General features: G+C 32.4%; 1 protein-coding gene across 3 annotated transcripts in view; it reads right to left on the bottom strand.

The window, feature by feature from the left end:
• LOC118193355 (cell adhesion molecule Dscam1-like) overlaps positions 1-20294 on the bottom strand; it is a 978906-nt gene extending 958612 nt beyond the window's left edge. For all 3 annotated transcript variants that reach the window (XM_085823255.1, XM_085823256.1, XM_085823257.1), the window contains exon 1: positions 20164-20294. In XM_085823255.1, the coding sequence (XP_085679381.1) occupies positions 20164-20233 (70 nt within the window). In that variant the 5' untranslated portion in view covers positions 20234-20294. The remainder of the gene's footprint in view (positions 1-20163) is intronic.
• Between the last annotated feature and the right edge of the window lie 2610 nt (positions 20295-22904).

The raw sequence follows: 22904 nt of genomic DNA, 5'->3' as shown, positions 1-22904 counted from the left end.
TGACAACGGGTTGAGAAATACTACCATGCATCCATACAATGTCATAATGACATTTCGCTCCTGCAATTTTTTTAATTATGTAATTTTGCAACGTCTTTGTATACGGAGCACTTGTGATGGAGAACCTTTTCGTACCTGGAGAAGTGACCTCTTCGAAGATGTATGGACCGAGAATGAATGTGCTTGCGAATGCCGCACCTTGCAGTCACTTTATTTTCGTTTAAAGGCTCAAGTGAGAATTCGTGAGGATTTTCGTCAGTCCAGTGCAGGCAGTTGTTGGAGTTTACATTACCAGTTAAGGAGAAATGCTCCTCATCCGTCCATAACATCTGTAGCCGCCACGTGATACCTCAGCATAGCTGATGGGAAATAATAATGATCTCTTTTCAAATTGTATACACTGTCAATTTTCGTCATACGTAAATAGTTTCAAAGCCATTTATGTCTTTTCAGTATGCTGATCAAGTCGCACACGAAATTAATGGGCGTTTTTTTTTGAAAATTTTGAAATGTTTTCATTGCAACTGGAAATTTTAGAGCTATATTGTTTCAATATTGAGAGCATAGCATCAAATAAGACTACCTTAAATTTCATTTCGATTGGTTGACCACCAATGTTTCTTATGTCGGAAGTGTTTTTGGAAGTCGAGAAGTACTGTGTGATATCCGTTTAGCTTTTGGTAATAATACTGTCTTTTAGGTCTATGATGTCTTTAAAGATTTTTAGGTCTTTGTGCGATAATTCTCCGGCTCGAAAGCCATACTGTCTGTCAGTTAAGTATTGAGAACTGTAAGACAGAGATCTTCGAGAAACATAAAGAAACATCTCGAACGATTTTATTAGCATACGTATATCTTAGTTTGAGAAAGGCTTTGTAGAAAGTTTGTGATCACCAAGTTTCTTACGGTTGGTTGCGACATTACTGAAAAAAAAATATTTGATATTGGTAAAACCATTTCTGTCATAAATCTGACAAGACGTGAATTAGAGATTTTGAACCAGCATTGAAATCAGCGTTGATTCTGTGAAGTAATATATCCTACATATGATCCCAAAGATTTCAAATTGCCCAATCAGAGATAAAGTACATGGTGGTGTCTGCCTACGATTACTGAATAATTAAGCAAAATATAGTTTCCGCTAGCAAAAGAGTGACTGTATCGCGTTATTGCCAGTTATTGCGGAAATCATAGAATAAAATGCGCAATATATTTGAGTTGTTTGAGGAACCCAAGAGATTAACATGGGAAGATTGTGAAAGATTTGTTGACTAAGTCCAAATAAAAATTGTCTGCTTCATCCGCTATAAAATCTCTATATTCGTCTACCGGACCTCAAATGCGTTCTCAATTTTAACGACCCTTAGTGTGAACTGCATTTTTATTCCCTAAAAGTGGTTTACTTCAGTGATAAGCCAAGTCATTCGAGAGCTAAAATAAAAAGCAGCATTCTACAAGGAATATCAAATCTTCTGAGACAGTGGATAACAACTCTTGACAAGTATGGGGTTATTTTGAAGGATTGCAAAGAAACAATTTCTGTATTTATGTATATATAGAAAGAGATGGATAGATAGATAATGCATTAAGAACAGTTTTATGATATGATGATAAGATTAAAATTTACTGTTTTTAAAATTGATTTTTCTATAAATACAGTTAACTGATTTAGGACAAAAAAAGAAGATTATATTAATATTTACGGAAAAAGCTATTACTGTCCATTTCTTCAAAGGTAAAACAAAACGCGGCATGCGAAGTAAATTTAATCAATTTTGCATTTTTTTGGCATCAGCTATGAAATAATATATCTATTTTACATTAGTAATAAAAAAAATATTTAGATACCTTTGAAAATAGCATTTTCCTAATTTCAACGCAAAGGTATTACTTGTATAGAGTGGCTACATGAATCTTATGCTTAAATTGAACGTGTTTACCTATGCTTCACAATGAGCATGCTACGTAATCATGTCTAAAGCCAAAATATACATAATGCGAATGAAAAACGCTTAGGCTAGTAATTAGGACCTGCGACAGTAATTAAGAACAAATGAAAGGAAAACTGAATAAAAAGCCCGAAAGTTCTCGTTTTTCTTCTACTCTTCTACTAAGCAAATCTTACCTGATCATATGTGAGCAATACACGTTAACTTTAAGACTGATATTTAGAAATGGGGACAAATATTGGAGCACACTCTTAATTTTCCGACTTCGTTTCAAAAGCATGCAAAATTATCAACTCTTAAGTTTGAAATATTACGTATATTAACAGAAATTAACGAAAGTTTGGATCCTATTCCGTTAATTACAAGCATATTGAATAGGAGCTTTAGGTAATTAAGAATCCTGAAAATAGACTACGATATTTACTTTAAATACAGTAGCACATATAATTAGTTTCAATATACAGTTTTTTTTCTTCTTTTCTTTTTTCAAATGCATCAAAATAAAATAATGAGTTAAGTTTGAAGGATAATTAAATTTACCATCTCGTGGATTCCCGTTATTTCATGTCTCTCGTTAAATACATTTTAACCCTTACTTGAATCTTTAACTGTATATTCTAGAATCGCTGTCGTTAACAAGGACCCTTTGGCTATGAAGATTATTACCTAATTAAAGAGTAACGACATCTCTTTATTTTCCTGAGATTCCACATTCCCGACAATTTTTAAGTTTCTCATTATTCTCGGAATTGTTTCGGTAAGGTTAAAAAATGATGCATAGCGTAAATAATGAAGTATTTATTTCAGGTAAATAACCTAAGAAAACAAATTTAAGATTTATGATACATACAAGGCACGCGTTTAAGAAAACATAAACGCGATTTTTCATGCATTTCGATTAGCATTTTATTGCTGGAAATTTACATTTGTGTTTATAATTTCCTCTCTGAGTTAGATATTAAAATTGTTTCCTGAATATTTCTGGCGATAGTAAATGACAGTAAGACAGAAAACACTAAAGAGATATAAATCAAGTTATTTCATGTAGTACGTATGTCATTTATATATAAAATTTATACATAAAGGCGGTTTTTTTTTTTTTTTTTTTTTTTTTTTCAGTTTGTGTGTTTCCTCTGTCAGGACTACTATTCCTTCTAATTGACTTGGGAAACATGAATAGGAATCCTGAGTGGGAACGGGGAGCTTATTCAAGCTATTCAAGTACGCTGAATAGACAGATAAGTTATAAGTTAAGAAAGGTTAACTTTACCCTTTATTTCCCACAGCGTACAGGTGTTCCCGCACTTCAGGATACAGAGACCAACACTTTTGGGGTCTAAAACGTAAAAAAAAAAAAAAAAAAAAAAAAAAAAAAAAAAGCATTTAATAATCAACTTAATAAAAATTAAATGCGTTACAGAGACTAAGAATGAGAAGATTGGCCTTTTGATCCTGCGTATGTCTTGAGCTAGATGCAAATACTACAATACGCCTATTTTATCAGCAGAAACAAAGTTCTGGCCTAAAGGCAGACGCGGAATGACTGAAAAGCACGCACGTAGCAGGAGAGCAAGAAGGTTCTCTCCCTCTTGGCTAGAAGCCACTTCTTAAATACCTTTTACAGTTTGCAAACTCATTAGCATAAAAAAAAATCCTACTCGCGCTTATTCTAGCCGGAAAGGGAATATAAGACAGGATAGCAAAGTTTAAAATAAAATAAACGTCAGTAAAACTTATAATTCTTATACCTTTAAATATCATGTTCTTCCCATTTAAATCACAAAAAATTCAATTCAACAACAATATCATAAAATATTTAAAACAACATATCTTTAGAATTTCTGATACACGGTCTTGCGAGCTGGAGATAAAAAGTTTTCTTTCCGTACTTTGTTACCATTGCTCGCTTTGAAACCGTCGCGTTTGTTAATCAAAAATTCGTTATAGGTTTGCAAAATTTGAAATAGATTAATAAAAAAAAATTTCGTGCTTCTAAGTGCCCATGCTCGGTTGCACGACTACGTTATTCAAAATTTGATGGCTATACGTACCGATGTTTTTTCACAATGCAAGAAACATTCGTGCATTCATGCAAATTCTTCATTATTTAGCTTCTTTAAATATAATATATGGCAATAGTATTAGGTGGCAACAGTTTTAAAAGTTAGCCAACGCAGAAAGTGAAATGACGCAAAATAAAGTTTTGAGACTGATAGTCCTTTGGATCTAACGCCCCTTTGGGATTTAAATTTAACGGGATAATTTTAACGTGACGCCATCAAAATTAGCAAATCGTTTGGAATATCGAGAATGTTAAGTCTGTTATTTGAGTTGAGAGTAACAAAAAAGAAAAAAACAAATTTTGCTGAAATGACGAAATTACAGGAAGTAATTCTTAGTTTCTTTTGATCTCGAGCTTTAACGTTTAGCGAAACGCTGACGTAAGACTTCTCTTTCTTTATCAAATATTTTATCATGGAAATGAGCTTCGAAAGTGAAAGAAAAAGTTAGACAGTAGGACGTACATGAGCTGAAATGCTTCGTAGTTCATTTTCATCCTGAAATAACAATAAAACGAAAAAAAAAAAACGAATTTAGTTTACTATAATATAACCACCAAATAATTAAAATTAATATATTTTACTGTCCGAGGAAACTTACATTTTAGGATTATAAAATTTAGTTTGAAGAAAAAAACATTTTGAAGGAATATCACTAAAAGGATTTCAGAAAAAATGTGTGTGGGCAGCTTGGATGCGTTTCAAACAAACTATTGAAATAATTTAATTTAATGATTTTATTTTCAAATTTTATAACATTAGGTTAATACAAAATACCATACTAAATCAATGTTTTATAATACTGTGATGCTTTATAATGCTGTAAATAATATGAGTGTCAAAAACAAGAGAATGAAATAAATACTAGCTTAATGTGCTAATGAAGAAACGTATGAGAGTTTTGGTCTGGTTTTAATGAATGATTTTTGAGAAAGAGAATGAAATTAGCACTAGCGTAATATGCTAATGAAGAAACCTATGAGAGTTGTGATGTGGTTTAAATGAACGATTTCTGTGAAAGAAACTGAAATAAATATTAGCTTAATGTACTAATGAAGAAACCTAGGAGAGTTCTGTTTAAATGAATGATTTCTGTGAAAGAGACTGAAATAAATATTAGCTTAATGTGCTAATGCAAAGAAACCTAAGAGGATTCTGATGTGGTTTAAATGAATGATTTCTGAGAAAGAGAATTAAATAAATACTAGCTTAATTTTTTTGCAATTATTATAAATACTACTTAAATTGTTTTGACTATTTAAAGAGATTATTTGATTATTTAAAGAGACGGTAATGAAATATGCAAAGTTGTCCCCATCTATGGCAAACTACAGTGATAATATATCCCCAAGAATTAAAAACGTCCAGAGAATTTGAGCGACTCTGTAATTGATATATGGTTGAATCGTAACGATGAAAGTTGTTTAGGTTTTTTATAAGAAAATAATGTCTATTTTAATGCTAAGACGAATTATTTAGGGATTTTCAATGTGGTAAAAAATCCTCTATCGGTAGCATTCAATTTATATAATAGAGTTCACGAAAAAGCAAAGATGCTGAAGGAAAGCCTTTGGAAACCAGGATATTCATAAAAGAGTGAAATGAAGAAATTTTTTGTTTAGCAGAGTGACATGATTTAGCATGGAAAATAAACGGACAAAAAATGTTTTATAGAAAACAGAAGTGCTAAAATCAAATTCATTACAGATAATTCTATTATCAAGGAAAGAATGGAATTATCATATTTAGGTTTAAAAGAAAACCGGATAAATGAATTAATCGAATTCATAACAGATACAATGTTGGTTAAACATTTTTATTAAACGTCCGAAAATGCGAATATGTCGTCAACACAGGAAATAAAGATTAAGACAGAGTTCCTTATGTGGGTAGCGAACCCAGTTGAAGTCGCTCGACCTGCAGTAGGGGTCGCCAAAATTTTGGCAATTTTCTTTAACTTATTATAATAATTTTTCAATTCCAATATTTTTACTTTGCAATTATTTTTAAACAATGCATCTGAAAATAGATAACGATAATACAATACAGACAAAGAAAAAACGAAAACGCTTAGACGTATTTTTTTTATAAAAGAAAAGTTCATTTTTCTTTGAAAATTAATGACATAAAACTACAATAGTATATTACAGTACAAGTAAAGAAACTGACAGTTTCGCTCAAGCATGTGTCACATTTGCGCAATGCATTTGTTCAAATAATTTTGCTGCAAGGCAGTCGGAGTAAGTAGGACAAAGTTTTCGACTGAGAAGATTATCCATAGCTAGTCCTTCACCTCGTTTGCAATTATTTCGGAAAATGAAGTGTCTTAAAAACTTAATCTTGAATTTTATTATGTGTGACAGGGAGTTCTTGACGTCTGGTTTGAAGACATTTTAATTCTCTGTCAGTTAGAACGTTGATACATAGTGATTTAGCCTCAAAAGCTGACAAGACTGAGCTTTTGGGAAAATTATTCTTAAGTTTGGAAAAAGACTTCAAAAGAATATTTCCAGCATTAATATTGTTAAAAAGTACAGTACAACTCCAATTAACCGATTTCCTACTGCCAAATCACTGATTATCCGAATCGCTTTCAGAATTTAAGGAAAAAATTAAGACTAAATATATTAAGAGTGTGGTCACATGTAATTTCTCATTGTCAAGCTACTGAACTTGCGTCTCCGAAAACGGATGAAGTATACTAGAGTCAAACTAGACTACTATTAGTCAATTTGACCAAGATGTTCAGCAAGCAATGACTTTCAGCACTTGTAAGTAATCTACAGTATGCTATATAACATGTACGTAAAAGTGTTGCCATTTCATTTTACTTAATTAAAACCACTTTCACTTTAAAATAGTTTTTCTTCCATTTTCAGCATACATCAATTAATTAAAATGTACGTAGACCCTTTCTTTTCCGATTTATCCAAATTTTTGATTATCTGAATGGGATGCGGTTGTTCCCATTCGGTCAACCGGACCCCAAAATGGGGTCCAAATAATTCGGATAATTGGAGTTCTACGGTAATGACGAAAATCTAGAGTTGTAAACATTTGACTAAGACGTATGCTTTTTGTTTGTTAGTAACAAAGATGCAAAAGGGAATTCCATTTTGTAAACTCTTGAATAGTATATAGCATAACACATTTAGCAAAAGATGAAATGAGCCAGTTTTATAACAGGGTTGGTAGTATATATAATGCAAAATGAATTAATAAGCTGTTTTAACTTTTGAGATGTCAGAAGTTGGAAAAACATTTTCAGGGTTCAAGCAGAATAAGCCTTCATTTATCAGTTACATGACTCTATCAACGTATGGATTTTTATTCATAACAACGATGTTCCCACCTTTACCAGTTTTGAAAATAAAATTAATTCAATTACAATTAATTTCAAACAATATTTTCCATTCTTTTTATTTAATATTCGATATGGAGGATTTGTTATTAAAATCAGTGTTCTGAGTAATTAATTGTCGAATTATTTATTTCTATGTTTTCGAAATTTTACTAAATTTAAAAGCGTTTTCAATAGAAGCAGTGATTTGGCGAGCTGATGATTTACATGCTTATGAAGAACTGAAGCTAAAATTCTGATCCTTCCAGAGATCAACATTACAGGTATTAGTTACGGAAGTAACAATGACAGTAGAAAGATTATTCAGTTGAACGGGATTAGATGATGGAAGTGTAAGCTATTGGAATTTAGAAGCAACACCTTTTTTATAGTGCTGATAAGCATTTTAAGTTTTAATTAAGGTTTCTGTTAATAGATAAAAATATAGGTGTCGAATCGGCAATTTTCAAATGAATAATTTACACTAACATGTTTGTCTTCAATTTTGCCTGATCCAATATTAACTTAAATGGAAATGAACTACAAATAGGTGTTTGAAAGCTCGCTTAATGCGAATTCAATATATGTAGTAATTAATTAACAGACTAAGTGAAATGATAAGATTTCTCGCTTTAGGTTGAGTGATAAATCACTAAATGTGATTTTTCTAATTTCTAGAAGTTCTTTATTGCTTAGTCTGCAGATAATAGTAGCACTTGTTAGCGCAGCAGTTTCTACGGAATCAGTATATGTAGAAATAAAATTAAATTTGAAAAATTCAGTAATGAAGATGAAAGGAAAGTTCTTCTAACATACTGTGAAGAGTTAAACTAGGATACTCAACCAGCGTACATGTAACGGTAAGGAATAAAAAAAGAGGGGAAGATGAAATTGTTTTGATGAAAATGCTAACTGCAATGAAGTAACCTGAGGAAGCTTTTTGATATAGAGAGAAACGACTATGGGGTATTAATCTTAGTATGTTGCTTCAGCGCTCATTAAAACTTATCCGAAGAGATAAGCAGCTATCACAAAGAGCATGCGGACTTCTCCACCAACCTTACCGTTAACAGATCAATCAAGTTATAAAGCTGTAGATTCTAATCTTCTTTGAGAACATATACGAGTGAACTCTAGAAAGGCTGTAGCCTTTTCATTCGAACACAAAAGTTAACAATTACCTAACTTGCATTTACACAAGCCAAACACATCTCTCTTAGAAGAAATACGTAATGTTGAACTAAATGAAATGTGGCAGATTAGCTTAACGGCTCACAGAATAATTTAACAAGCAAGAAAGGCTCTGGTTTTTGGAAACCAGCGAGACAAGCGGAATGCCTAGAAGCACTCAATGCTACAGAATTAAATCGCTAGTAATCACAACACAAGGTGGCCTGTAATAGGCAGACACGCTCTAACACTAACTTCCGAAACTCTTGTTTAAATAGTACTTATTTCTACTTCAATCTGAATAAACTCTCGCTATCTCATTCACGCGTGGGTAAAAGAGAGTGATAAGAAAGGGCTTGCGAGTTAAAATTAAATGCTTGTTAAAAATAAATAGATAAACCTCGCACACTCTTTAAATTACTCTACCAACGTTTCTGTTAAAAGTTCAATCCAGTGAAAAAGTATTAAAAAAATTAAAAGCATTATAATTTTATTAACTTTGATAATTCTTTTATAAAGGATATGGAAGGCTTTTTTAATTATACTTATATTTACTGCTTATTATATTCTCTTTACGCTATTTTATACAGAATTCGTTAATTAATGGATGTATTTAAGAAATAAAGCACGTTTTTATGTCTACACAATACAGGAACGTACAATAAATTAATACGAAGCTTTAATTTATAAATAATTCCATCAGTAGCCGTACTGCTGAGAATACTAAATGTTGGTAACTTTTCTTTCAGTAATCGAGTAGATAATGCAATGATACTTATAGTTCGCCCGAGAAGCTGGACGGATATGCTGCACAAAAATCTTGTGTGTTATACAATATAAGATGATCTAATTTTCCCAAACATCTCTCTAAGCCTACTGCCTAAGATGGGCTCTCACTTCCTTAATAAATTGACTTCTTTATTTTTCAGCAGTGCATTAATTGTTTTCTAGGGATCCATTTTGGGGTCGAAGTTGAACGTGCGTGCATTTTTATACTGTTACACCAGTGCGTAGCCTCACTGTAAGCCTAGTTCTTTTAGTAAATCTTTCATGAATATACATTACTTAAGATAAATATGCAGAAGTGCTTAATAATCGTGGATTATATTGCCAAGTTTCTTTATTAGGAGGCAAATAAAAGGCTAAAAATTAAGCGATTCTATATAATAAGAATTGTTAGAATGATAAAACGGGGAAAATTGAGATTTTCTTGTATTCGGTTGCATCAGATTTTAATTTAAATTATAAATAAAACTTTCGAATAATTAGTATTATTTTTTAATATTTAGGATAGATAGTTGTCTAGGAAAATTAAAGTACTTTCATTTAAGATAGTAGCACTTTATTTAGGAACACTAAACGGAGAATAAAATTTTGACATATTCATCGGTCATTTATATCAAAGTGTGATATTATATATAAAAATATGTATCTATGTTCAGATTAATATCGATTTATATTGAAGCCTAGTTACATTTGTATTATAGACATGTTATTAGAAAAAATAATAATGCATTGTGTTTGTTAATTTCGTATTCGAAAGATGATCATCTATATGTTATTTATACATTCATAGGACAGTCATTTAAGTGAAACTCCCATAAGCTCAGTATATTTATCACTAGCCGCTACGCGGTCAGCTTTCGTCTGGATTTTAAATGTACCGGAAAAATTCCTTAAGGGAACCCAAAATATTATATTTAAAAACTACACAGAGTTTTACTCTGCATAACAACTTTATCAAAAAAAAAAAAAATCACAAATTTCAATAAAAATGTATTATACTAGTATGTAAAAAATAACAATGAAATAAAAAATACCCCTTAATACAAATATTAATTATCCTAACACGTAAATTAAAGAATTTCCCGTTGCCTTCTTTCGACAAAAGTACAGTATCCAAGAGAAGCATTAAATTTAAAAACTGCACAGAATTATCGCCCTAATTTTTCCGAGTGGCAACAGTGCTGATATCAGCAACAATGGCACGCAGGCATTGTTGCTGATATACTGAGAGAGAATCATCAACTGGAAGTGATTTTATCAAAAAACGTAAAATTAAAAAAAAAACTTCGTCATTAAAAAGCCACTTGAATTCTTCTTGAAGTGAAAATACATAAGTTAGGTGCAATTCTGATAGCATTCTACACCATTTTTATATCCTTTGTTCGAAGTAAAATAAGTATTGTATTCACAAAATTTCCGAGTATAATACAACGAAAGTACCAGTTTTTAATGTTATCGAATGCAATTTAATGATGTTTTCGAGTAAATTCTGTACGCAAGGGCAGAATAAAGGAATCTTTCCCCCCCCACAGGATTATAAAATTGATTTAAAAGGGATTCAGAAAAGATTTTTTGTGACGTCTGTACGCGAGTATGTATGTATGACTCAAGAATGAGCCTCAGAATATCGAAATTTTGTATATAGGACTGCTATAACATGCAGTTCTGCATCTCTTTTTGTGTTTGCAAACGGCCCTACCAAAATTATACATATATATATATATATATATATACCCACTCTCTTATATACCCACTCTCTTATTCGGATCTGTGACCTAAGTTTTTTGAATTCTTATATGTTGATAAATTATGCATTTTTTGCTTTAAAAAATGCTTGAATTATGTTTTTCGTATCTTACGGTTAAGGTTTTTATTCCTTTACTTAATCTAAATGCAATAGTTTTAGAACTGTCATCGATTTAAAAGTCATTTAAATGCGGCTAAGCCTAAATTTTGAAACTTCGCAGAATTGTGAATTTAGTCTGTTTCTGCACTTTCAGTGTTTTTCTATCGAGTGGGACGAAAACTGAACTTTCAGTTTTGTACATCAAAACATCTACCTTGTTGCCTGCTGTCCAAATTGCTTGTTTTTGCTTATAAACTCTAATTTTAATTGTACAAATGGTCTTTTAATTGTTTTAACTGTATTTGGTGTTTTACATTTTTCAGTTTTTAATGAATGTTTGAGTAATTTGAGCTTTTATCCACTTCTGACTTACCTCAAAGCGAGAACTGAATTAATTGAATGAGAAATATATCTCTAATAAAATTCGAGGCAATAAGTTTAAATGAAATAAAAAATTATTAATTTCGTCTCAAATTACAATTTGATAATCTGACTTGTTTGGATGCGGTGGGCATTATCGTTTAGAAATAAACTGTTATAAGAAATTGTTACCAACAAGTGGTTTGAGATAGCAACTTTTGCACTGAATATTCTGCTAATGTACTTAACATTAGAAGAATGTACTCTAATGTACTTAATTTGTACTGTATGTATAACGAAGCTTCGTTCTGCAGAGCGTGTCAAGCGTAACTTTCGCCTTTGCTGCAGAAGGTAATCTCTTAATTATTTTTCTGGCTGTAAGAAAGCCAGAACAATCTCGCATCTCGTAGACAAAGGTTTGTTGTGAATATTGTTTGTTGTCATGACTTTAGATACAGTATCTCTTCATACCTCGATAATTTTGTAACTGCGAGCACAGATAAATTAATAAGTCGGGCAGCAATAATCAGATCTCTTTGGAATTAAGTCTACCACTTTCCTTCAAACGATCTAAATTTTAAGAGCCACAGTTTAAATTTACGATTTAACTCAAACCACAGAATGCAACATAATCATACCAGAAGAAACGATGACTACATTTATGGTTAATTATGTAATCAATACAAACATAATTAATTTTTAAAATTAGTTTATAAGGTATTTCTCCCGCCTCCTTAGCATGCTTTCGTGGTGTAATGGACAGCACGCTCGGCGCGTATTTGAGAGGTCCGATGTTAAATTTTCGGCAAGGGCACTGTTTATTTTTTATATATTCTGCTTCGAAATAACCTAATATACTCTACATTGGCCCCTGAACTAAAAAGGTGGTGGATGATGATTCTTCACCACCAGGCTTTGGCGATTAGGTACCCATATTCCCAGTCGCCTTTTAAAAGAGGAAGTAATCCCAATCTCCCTTCAAGAGGCATTTCTCCCGCCTTCGTGATGTGATGGTCAGCGCGCTCGACACGTATTCGAGAGATCCGAGGTTTGAGTCCTGAAGAGTGCATTGCTTATTTTCCATCTCTCCTACTTCAAAATAACCTAACAGAATCTACAAGTTTCCATTACGTTGGACTAATTCTGCACACCAGAAAACCATCAATGTTCCAACCAAAATGGTTTTTTTCAACACAAGCAATCACAGTTTTTGTTTTCCAGTACTTATCTCCCAATGTGTAGAAACGCACTGAATGTTAGAATTTTTTTTAAAAATTAGCAAATGAAATTATTACTCGTTATATTACTTACAAATTTACCGAATGGTATATTCTAAGAAACATCCGCAGAGAAATCCATGGCTTTCCTGCGGCTTTTGCTAAATTTGTAAACAGCCAATAGTTCAACACCCCCCCCAAAAAAGGCAACATTTCATTGATTAAAGTAATAAATGAAGGTAGCATAGCATAAGACAGATTTTCAAGAAACAAGAATTATCTGGCTTTAGCAAATCTATAGTAAAATATGGCTGACTGAAATCAGCTTTACAGTCAACAACTAAACCATCTTCCAATCTTCTTACTTACAAAAACAATTTGTAAGCAAAAATTTCTTATAAACCATATTCAGAAAAGGAAGGTCCCCCTATCTCATAAAACCAAGTGACTACCGTTAAATAATGTGTGTTTGTGATTTACTTTGTAATTGTAAAAGCAGGACTTACCAGTGGCCGAGCGGTAAAGTGCGTGAACACTGGTAGTTTGGTCCGAGGTTCGAATATTACGAACGGGTATGGGTGTTGTCATGGGTTTTCCCCATGTGTAAAGTGTTAATACGAGCCAGTGTCATTTAGGAAGTCCTCCATGTAGGCAACCCTTCCTTCCGTGTAGTGCTTTAGGGAGAAACACGTAATTAATAATAATACATTTTAAAAGTGAACAGAATATCTACTCTGATTTAAGTGTGATTCTCTTTTGGCCAAGGGAGAATTAGTCTGAAGATATAGATATAAATACGTTATGCAGTTGAGTTCAGATATTATTCCAAATGAGCATTGTTTGAGTTATACAAATCCAGTTATTTTCTAATCATCTGAATAGACCTTGCTCGAAAGATAATTATGACAAGCATTCTATGTGTACATAGAATAGGCTTTTCTCTAACAGACGATATCCCTCTAGTATTTGATAAATGCGAATATTAATTCTCAGACTCGTATATCATACGTATTATTATGGATGACTTTAAGCAGATGTAATAGAAAACTCGCTGTCACAATGTGACTAACGTCCATTCAAACAGATCTCAATTAGTGAAACAATAACATTAAGAGAAAACATTGTTGATTTGGATTGGTCAACTGCATAGTACTTTCTTACAGACAGAGAATTAATTCGGATAATCCTAACATTTTTCTAACATAACCCTAACTTATTCTTTTTTCCATAGCTATGTAGATTACTAAAATACTTGTAGAATGCAATTGAAGTGTTTCTGTATCTTTTATGAGTATCTGTAGACGTATATGTAGTATATATATGTAAGAATATATACGTATGTATATAAACACATATCAATGCATATATGTTGTATGTACGTATATATACGTATATGTTTCCAGTACATGCATTTTTATACACAGGTGAAAACAACAGTGAGCAATTACATAAACTATATAGATTTAAGACTGTATTTAGTAAATTAATATATAGCGAAAATAAGAGTCTATTCTTATTAATTTGAATTTAATGATTAATCAATCCTCACGACGGATTGCAGAAGAAACTACAGGGTGATTCTTTTAGAATTGATCTATTTCATTGGGTTGTAGTTTTGTTAAAAAAGTATTCGATTTAAATGCGATTTGAGGTAAAAGATTCAGTAAGGAAGAAAATTTAGTGGTTCGTCCAGTTTTGTATGTGCAACGCAGAAAAAAAAAATAAGAAATAACGAAAACCGCGAAATGTTATATTAGGAGGGATGGCTTGAGCCTATAAAACGCTGTTAGAAACTTTAATTCCCATGTGGCATACCAAACGTAACTAGTAAAGGTTTATAATCACTTACCCTACAGTAAATGTTGAAAATGACCACACTCCTGACTTCGACATAAGCGAACTTGCCACTCCATGTTGGCTGCAATATGGGGGCAGTTATGTCTGCAATTTCCTTAGAAATACTAGTCTTTAATTCGTGAAGTGTCTGTGGTTTATCGCGATAGAGAGGACTCTTTAGAAAACCCCATAAGAAAAAATCTGGGGATGTTAGATCTGGTGACCGAGGAGGGCACAAACCTTTGGAAATAATGCGGTTCCCAAACAAAATCCTGATCAAATCCATACTTTGTTTTGACGTGTGGCATGTGGCACCATCATGCTGGTACAACACTCTGTCAGTTTCATGTCATAAAGCTGATCTACAACTTCACTGAAAATGTGCTTGTATGGAATGTATCGGAATGCCGTGGTTTTTGTTATTTGTTATTTTTTTTCCTTTTCCGGGTTATGTTAAAAGGTATTTCTCCCGCTTTCCTAGCGTGCCTTCGTGGTGTAGCGGTCAGCACACTGAGCCGGTATTTCAGAGGTCCGTCGTTCGATTCCCGGCGAAGGCGCCCGAACTAAAAGGGTGTTGAATGATGATTCTCCTCATCCAGGATTTGGCGATTGGGTTACCTAAAAACCCCAGTCGCCCTTTAAAAGGGGGAGTATATAAGGTATTTTCCCGCCTTTCTAGCTTGCCTTCGTGGTGTAGTGGTTCTGAATGCTGGGCCGGTATTCCAGAGGTCCGTGGTTCGATTCCCGGAGAATAATTTTGTATCTTCCCTTCTTCCAATTAAACTAATGTCTCTACAGTGTATCAAAACACGTGAAGGATCACTAAATTTACATTCTTCCAGAATCTTTTACCACAAACCGCTAAAAAATCGGGTACATCATAACAAAACTACAGCCCAATGAAATAGGTCAGTTCTAAAAGAATCACCTTGTACAACCTTAAATTGTCAGCATCTTAAAACAAATGCTTTATAACAGCGGTTCTCAGGCTTTTGACTAACGCGTACCATCTAAACAAAAATTGAAAAACTTTTGTACCACCAACTACAAAGTACCACTGCCACCACTACTCTTGAACAAAGCTCAGATCTCATAAATTTACGAGTGTTACAGAAAAACCTCAGTCAGGATGTTGTGACTTTAATTTTTTAATTTAATCGTTAAAAATACTTTGCTTCTCTGCGTACTACCGATTGATAGCCCCTGCTTCATAACAATCCGGTAGATGATTATGTTTTATTTCGTTACCGGGTTTACTTTCTAAGAAAAGTATTTGGGATAGCTGAATTTGTACTTTACAACTGGATTAATGGTAGTTGTTCAAGTACAGAGATTGCGATTAGTGTATCGTCAATTAAAAGAGATGCGCTGAGAAGGGCAAATGTTGAATTAAAATTAATAATGGATACTGAATGGGAATATAATTTTAAAAAACAAACAGTATTTTGGAAAATAAGTGATGCAAATGGAATCATTATACTATAATTCTAAAACTTTACCTGTATGTTATATAATTACAAAACAAATGATAAAAGCCACGAAAACAATATTTCTTTTTTGAAAGATATTTATATATTTTTCCACATATATTGATGAAAATTATGTAATTAGTATACAAATGAAAAAAAGTATAGCAAAACAATTAAATAAGTACACTTTCTGAAAGACATTTACATAGTCTCCCACGTATAATGGTGATAATTAATTTTAATTCATCCTAATTTGGTCTAAACACAAGACGCCTGCACTAGTTTAATATTTAATTTCTTCTCATTCGGTTTAGTGACAGTGGTTGACTCAAAGAAACTCTTTATAGTATTTTCTGCATACCTAACATTTATATGATGCAATTTTCCTACGAAAGATCTCCACAAATGGCAACCGTCTCGAAGAAGATAGTTCTCCAGCATTTTAAAATATTAAAATGCCTCCCAGCTTCTTGCCTAAAATTATAACCTCAGAACTTTTTCAAATTTCATATGAATGACAGAATCAAACTAATTTTTATCGTAATAGATGAAAAATACGCTAAAATAATTTAATTAGTTTGCACGTGAACAAGCAAAAAGAAATCTTCTATCTCAAATAATAAGTAAGGAATTACATTCTGCATGAATAATTTGGTAATTATTTTTTCAGAATAATCTAAATTTTAGGTCCTCAAAATCATGAAATTTATGCACCTGATTCTGTAGTAAAAATATGTGGGTAAATGAAAAAAGCACTTCAATATACTGAAGATTTTTTTTTTTTGGTATAAAACTCAAAACCTTAATTTTTTTGTATAAAAGCAAAAACTTTATATCAAGACAGAGTCTTTAAATTTGGTTCTTACCTAAACTGAAAGACCAGTTAATAATATTGTGTCATTACTTTTCTGTTGGTGTATAATATACTATAAATTAAAGCCAGTTTAACTTTATTTAATTCTTAATTGAAAAAAAATATCCAAAGAAAGAAGAGAAATAATGACCAGTGCCTCCCAATAAGCAAAATGTACATGCTTGTCCGCAGCTGAATGAGGTTCCGTTATAATATTAAAATCTATAACCGTAGTCAAATTTGTGCGCTGGATTTGGTGCGTAAATTAAAAAATGAAACAATTTGATCGGAATGATTTTCTATTGGTATTTTTTTAGTAGAAGAGTTTTAAGTAAATTTATTAAATTTAGTTTTCTAATTTTTGGATATTGTTTTCTTAACTATGCCTTTAAGTTAACATAAGAGTTAAGACAAAAATTTCAAATTTGGAGTAAAAATTTATTGTGTTTCTATTTTTTATATATTATCTAATTTTGTGTTTCTATTTTTTATATATTATTTATTTATTTTTTTTTCTTTTAAGATGTATTTTGAAATAGAGAAACCTGAAAAATTCTTATTATTTTTGTCTAAGGAAGAACGCGTGCCTTATAATGCTACATGAATTTTATTTTGCTGAGTTCCCGTTCTATTAAAAATTATTTAGCTTATGTTTTTAAAAACAACCGCAATAGTATTAAAAATATACTATTTCATATCTTGATAAATTAGTAAATATTAGATTTCTAATTCAACAATTATCAAAATTTAGAATTTAAGGAAATATAAAGCAAAAAAATTAAATCTATATATAATATTCCTATTAGAAAATTCCAGACAATTTCTGGAATATGTTAAAAAATGTTAGATATACATACATTGTTCCTAAGGAAGAAAAATTGAAACGATGGCAATTGTTTCAAAGAGAATATCATAATTTTCACAACTAACTTAGAGGAAAAGAGATTAAGATGAAGATAATTATTTCAAAGAAAACATGATATTTTTTCAAACTTATTTAGAGCTGATTTAGAGATTTAAAACTGATTCAGAGATTAAGTTCTAGGAATTTTACAAGAAAAAACCATTATTTTTAAAAACTGTTTTAGAATACAAGACATTAAGTTGAAGGCAATTGTTTCCCACATAATATCATATTTTTTAACCTGAGCAAAAGATTTTAAGTTAAATGCATAGTGAATTCCACAGAAACAATAAAGCCCTGTTCAGAAATATTAATAAAGCTTATTTTACAAAAATACATGATCAGGTTAGTCATATATTATAAAAATGGGAAACACAGATCGATTTTGAAACAAACGTCAGAATCATGATATTTATATGCAGCTTAGCATTTATTGTGTTATAATCAGTAAATCAGAGACTATAAAAGGAGGAAGATTTTCAAAGTTCTTCCTAGCCCTATCGCATCTGTAGTAGGCGCTTTCTTTTCTTTCTTTAATTACTCTTTGAAACTATAATTCACTGAAATCTACCGAGTGTAAAGGTTGCTGTGAAAAATTATAATTAGTACAAAAGTTATGGTGTAGACCCATGGTGAATCACGAAATTCACTTTCATGATTATGAATTGATTTCAGTATACGCAGCCTGTTTGAAGAAATCTGCAGGCTGTCTCTTTTACGTTATCGTTCTTCAGATTATGCGGTAAAAAAACTATTCAGCTGGGATGATGTTTTCTCGTCAGCAACATTTAACAACATCAGGTAGGTCAGGTCACAAGAGAATATATTTCTTTCTTCACAGTCTTGCCCAAAGTTTGTCAACCAGTGCTTTGTATACTATTTAGCCATTTGATAAGGTGCAGAAAACTGAGCTGTGAAGAAAGAGAGCTGTGAAAAGTAATGTCCGAACCTAACGAATAAAGTCAAGTTGTCTTTGCTGATGATTACGGCCTGAATACGGAACCTGACAAAAAGGCCTGATTCCGGGAAAAGATATTTTACTTCTCATTTTTTATGAAATAGAAATACAAATGTATAGGTTGCCGCACAATTTACGTTTGTGCTTATGAATTAGAAATATAAATGCTTAATTTTTTTAGGTTTTTCAGACATATTCCCATGCTTCTCACTGCATATATATGTGATATTTGTTTCATTCAAGGTTATGCCAACATTAATTCCAGCTGGTAAAAGTAACCACAAAATTAAAAAAACAATTCAGAATATAATATGATGAACACTCAGCACTGAATTTGAAAATCATATTTGTCGTGCACAAGAAAAACAGAAGTCTTGCAGCAGGATCAATACCTTTTAACGACTTCTATTCAACTGTAGTCTACTAATGTGTAAATGCACCTGCACTTAATGAGAATCTCATCTATTTCTTGTTATAAGAGCTGTTCGTCACCCTTGGCTGATTGATCAAGGGATACACATACACATTTTACCACTTCGTATGTCTCTCTTTTGGTACAAATATGCATACTGTTGCATAATCTTACTTATGACATGAAATTAGTTATGTTATTGCTGCAAAAGTATTTAAGTCATTTTCTTTACTTGTCCATATTACTAAATACTCTATTACACATGAAGGTTAAAAATGCCAATAATATATATAGAGAGAGATAGATATGCATTTTAATATCTTTTGGTGTCTTGTTTATTATTTTCAGCAGTGTAGTAGTAACTATTATTACCTCATAACACTGGTAAAAAGAATGACATTGCAATAAATGCGTTGGTAGCTGGTAAAAGTATTATTTTTACCAGAATTATTATTTTTGATCAGTTTTATTGGTTCTTCCGAATGTAATAAATTAATGTATCATATTATAGTTAATAATTTCCTCTGAAAGTATTTCTCATCAGGCATCTTCTGAAAATATTTTTTCAAATTATTGTCGACCACGCATTGTCTTGTAAAAATAATGATAAAGAGTGAAATATTCTGCTTATCTCTGGTCAATATTAGCTATGAAAATGCAATTCGTTTTTAAAAAATGTTTAGTATTTATGACATAAAAATAAGCGTTGGATATTTTAATGTGTTTTTAAGTAACTAAAAGTAATATTTGAGTTTTGTTTATTATGCAGTATTAATTTTATTTCGGATATCTTGCGTATGATTTGGATTTACCTAAAATGAACCAAATAAATTTCAATTAATAGCACTGATTATTTCCACAAAATTATACATTTGCCCTAGTTGAATGATGAGCCTGTAAAAAGCTATGTGACCAATTGAGCACTGTCTAAATTACATTTAAACCTTTTATTTGTAATTTTAATCTAATTTCCAAAATGCATCAGGAAAAAAATAAATCTTACCTTGCAGACAGAGATGCAGAAGAATAATCCAGTATCCGAGTAAAAACTCGCAATATCTGAGCCGGCACATTTCCTAGTAAATTGCTTGGAGAATCCGGAGCTTAGTCGTGCTCCTCCCTGACGATTCGCCGGACTCTCGGAAACTGAACAACAGTTCGTGGATGATGCCTGGCCACGTGGTTACTTCGCATTCTCGCCAGAGTGCGCGATAGAGCCTAGGTTTCGATTTTTCGGCTTCTTTGCGATCAGTGGGAATCCACCATTCGCAGGCGAACAGGTAACGTAAGAAAAGGAACTCGGATGCAGTTGATTAAATGAGTTGAAACGTGACATTGAGTTGGCGCTGGAGTTCGGATTGGCTAGCCTTATTCCGCTGAATAAATCCGGCCAGCTGCGTCCATTTCTGACCTTTTTCTAACAAGCCAGATGTGTCCAAACTTTTGAAATATTAGAAAATCGGAGCTGTATTTTCCCTAAACGTGTCTCACAAATATAATATAATATTAAAAATGTTAACCATTATACATCAAAATACGAAAAAAAATTATATCCAATGGTCTACACATATTTTCTACTTGGAGTATAGTATTTTCACTCAGAGCATTGTGTGAATTATTTTTAAATATTTCATGGTCCATTTAAATGACATTTTCCGTAAAGAATTCCTTTTAATTACTTCGAGCATTTATGTCCTACACACAAGCATAGGAATTCTTGTCCCAATATCATTTGGGATATATACGGTGATGGGAAAAGAAATCCCTCTGCAAAGAAAAAATTAATTCAGAGTAATTAAATGTAGCCAAAGCATTCGCCTAGATAACGTATTTATTTGATTATTCATTCAAGGTCACATTTTAAAATGCGGAAGAGAAGGGCCATCTCAAATATGAAGTAGTGATACATTAAAAACCGCTCTAGTCACCACTGTGTTGAATGAAATTATGCATTGTGTCGTACAGGTGCTGTATGCCATTTTGTAGAATGGAGTTCCATACCTGTTGCACTTGGTTTGTCAAAACAGCAACGGTCCGCGCTGGTTGGGAATTACTCTAGGCCTGTCGTCCAATACGGTACGTGCTCGATGGGTGAAAATTCGAGTGTGCTCCTAAGTCAAAGCAACGTGTCGGTACTCTGCAGAGTACGTTCAGTGACAGCAGCTGTATGGTAAAGAGCTGGTATCGTGTTGGAAAATGCTACCTGGAATATTGTTCAAGAACTGCAGCAAAACCAGTGAAATCACTAAATTGACGTATAAATTTGCTGTCCAGATGTATGGAATAACGACTAGTGAACTCCATGATGTTACTAAATTCCTATCGAAACTATAACTCCTGTTGGAGGTATACTGTGTCTACGCCGTATGCAGTTTATTACCAAACTCTTCAAATTCCAGCTAATATACGGTTGGTTGTTTGGTTGGTTGTTAGTTTCATGACGCATAACCTTAAAATCTATAATACCCCAGGTGGATGGTAGGAGTTTCCAATTCAGAATATACATACATACAGAATAAAACGGTATTAAATATGTTCAGACTAATGACAGAATGAAGATTAAACGATTAATGGAAACATGAAAATAAAATGCATATAAGCCAGCAGCACGCTTTAAAATATTCAGATCTTCTAAACAACTGTAAAACAAATCAATTGAAATGGTAAATTTCAATCTCTTAACATTCGCCTCTTTTCCTAACAAGTGGTAGAGAGGTACTGCATACATTTTAAAGTATTAAAACGAAATTCTTTAAAATAGTCGATTAATATATGACGAACTAATAAAACAGCATTACCGCTCAGACGGTATAGTTGTTAGGGGCGCCTACTGCAATACTGAAGGGCCCGGGTTCGAAACCCGGAGAAGGGATGGATGTAAAATTGTATGTCTCTTCATAGGAGGTAACGACGGCTGCTTATTACGTACCTACACAATAAAATGTCCACCACGTCTTGCCTTAGAAGAGGCCGATGTCATTACAGGCAAGTGTTCGCCGTTGGGAAAAAATAGCATTAAATATTGAACAAATAGATTCACTCCCAGATTTCAAAAGTTAACTAAATGTAGCTCGATACTGACCAATTATAAGACGAGTTAAAAGGACTCGCTCTTTGCGACTTCTAGTTGTGTCCAGTATTTCATTAGAGTTTTGCACTTGTTATTGATTTGAACATTCCATAGTAGATGACACTTATTCAGCACTTTCTTTTTCATGGTATTGTGGATGTATCTAAATGGAACTAGTTGGCTGCAGATATCAACAAAGGACTGAACTTTTATGTCTGTCAGTTCATTTCCTTTTATCCTCACATGTCCAGGAACTCAGCAGTACAGAACCTGATATGTCTGCAGAAGTTTAAATTTATAGCCCAACTACTGAATGTCAAAAAAAAATGTTTACGAAGCTTTCAGAGCACTAAATGAGTCATTATAAAGCATGAACGTTTTTTGGCATACGTTTAATATGTGTGAAAAAGCGTAATACAAAGCTGTTGTTTCCGAAGTCAGGACTGAGCATGTTTCATGCAGACATCTACCCTTCATACGATTTTCAATCACAACGAATGCTCCGACATGACTGGCTGCTTTTGAACCAACTGTATATATCGAATGTTAACTGCTGTAGTTAGATCACTGTTCAAAGAAAAGCTGATTATATATGGTCTGGTTCATGTTTATTTTTTCGAATTGGTGGAAACATCAAGAAGCTGTATTTGTGCATTGTCTCACAGCGGGACTCC

This window comes from Stegodyphus dumicola, chromosome 9 (assembly GCF_044657685.1).
Source record: "Stegodyphus dumicola isolate Sdum_Otavi_A_Nest chromosome 9, ASM4465768v1".
NCBI classification, from domain to species: domain Eukaryota; kingdom Metazoa; phylum Arthropoda; class Arachnida; order Araneae; family Eresidae; genus Stegodyphus; species Stegodyphus dumicola.
The sequence above is the reverse complement of the archived record's forward strand: the minus strand, read 5'-3'. Positions and strand labels throughout refer to the sequence as shown.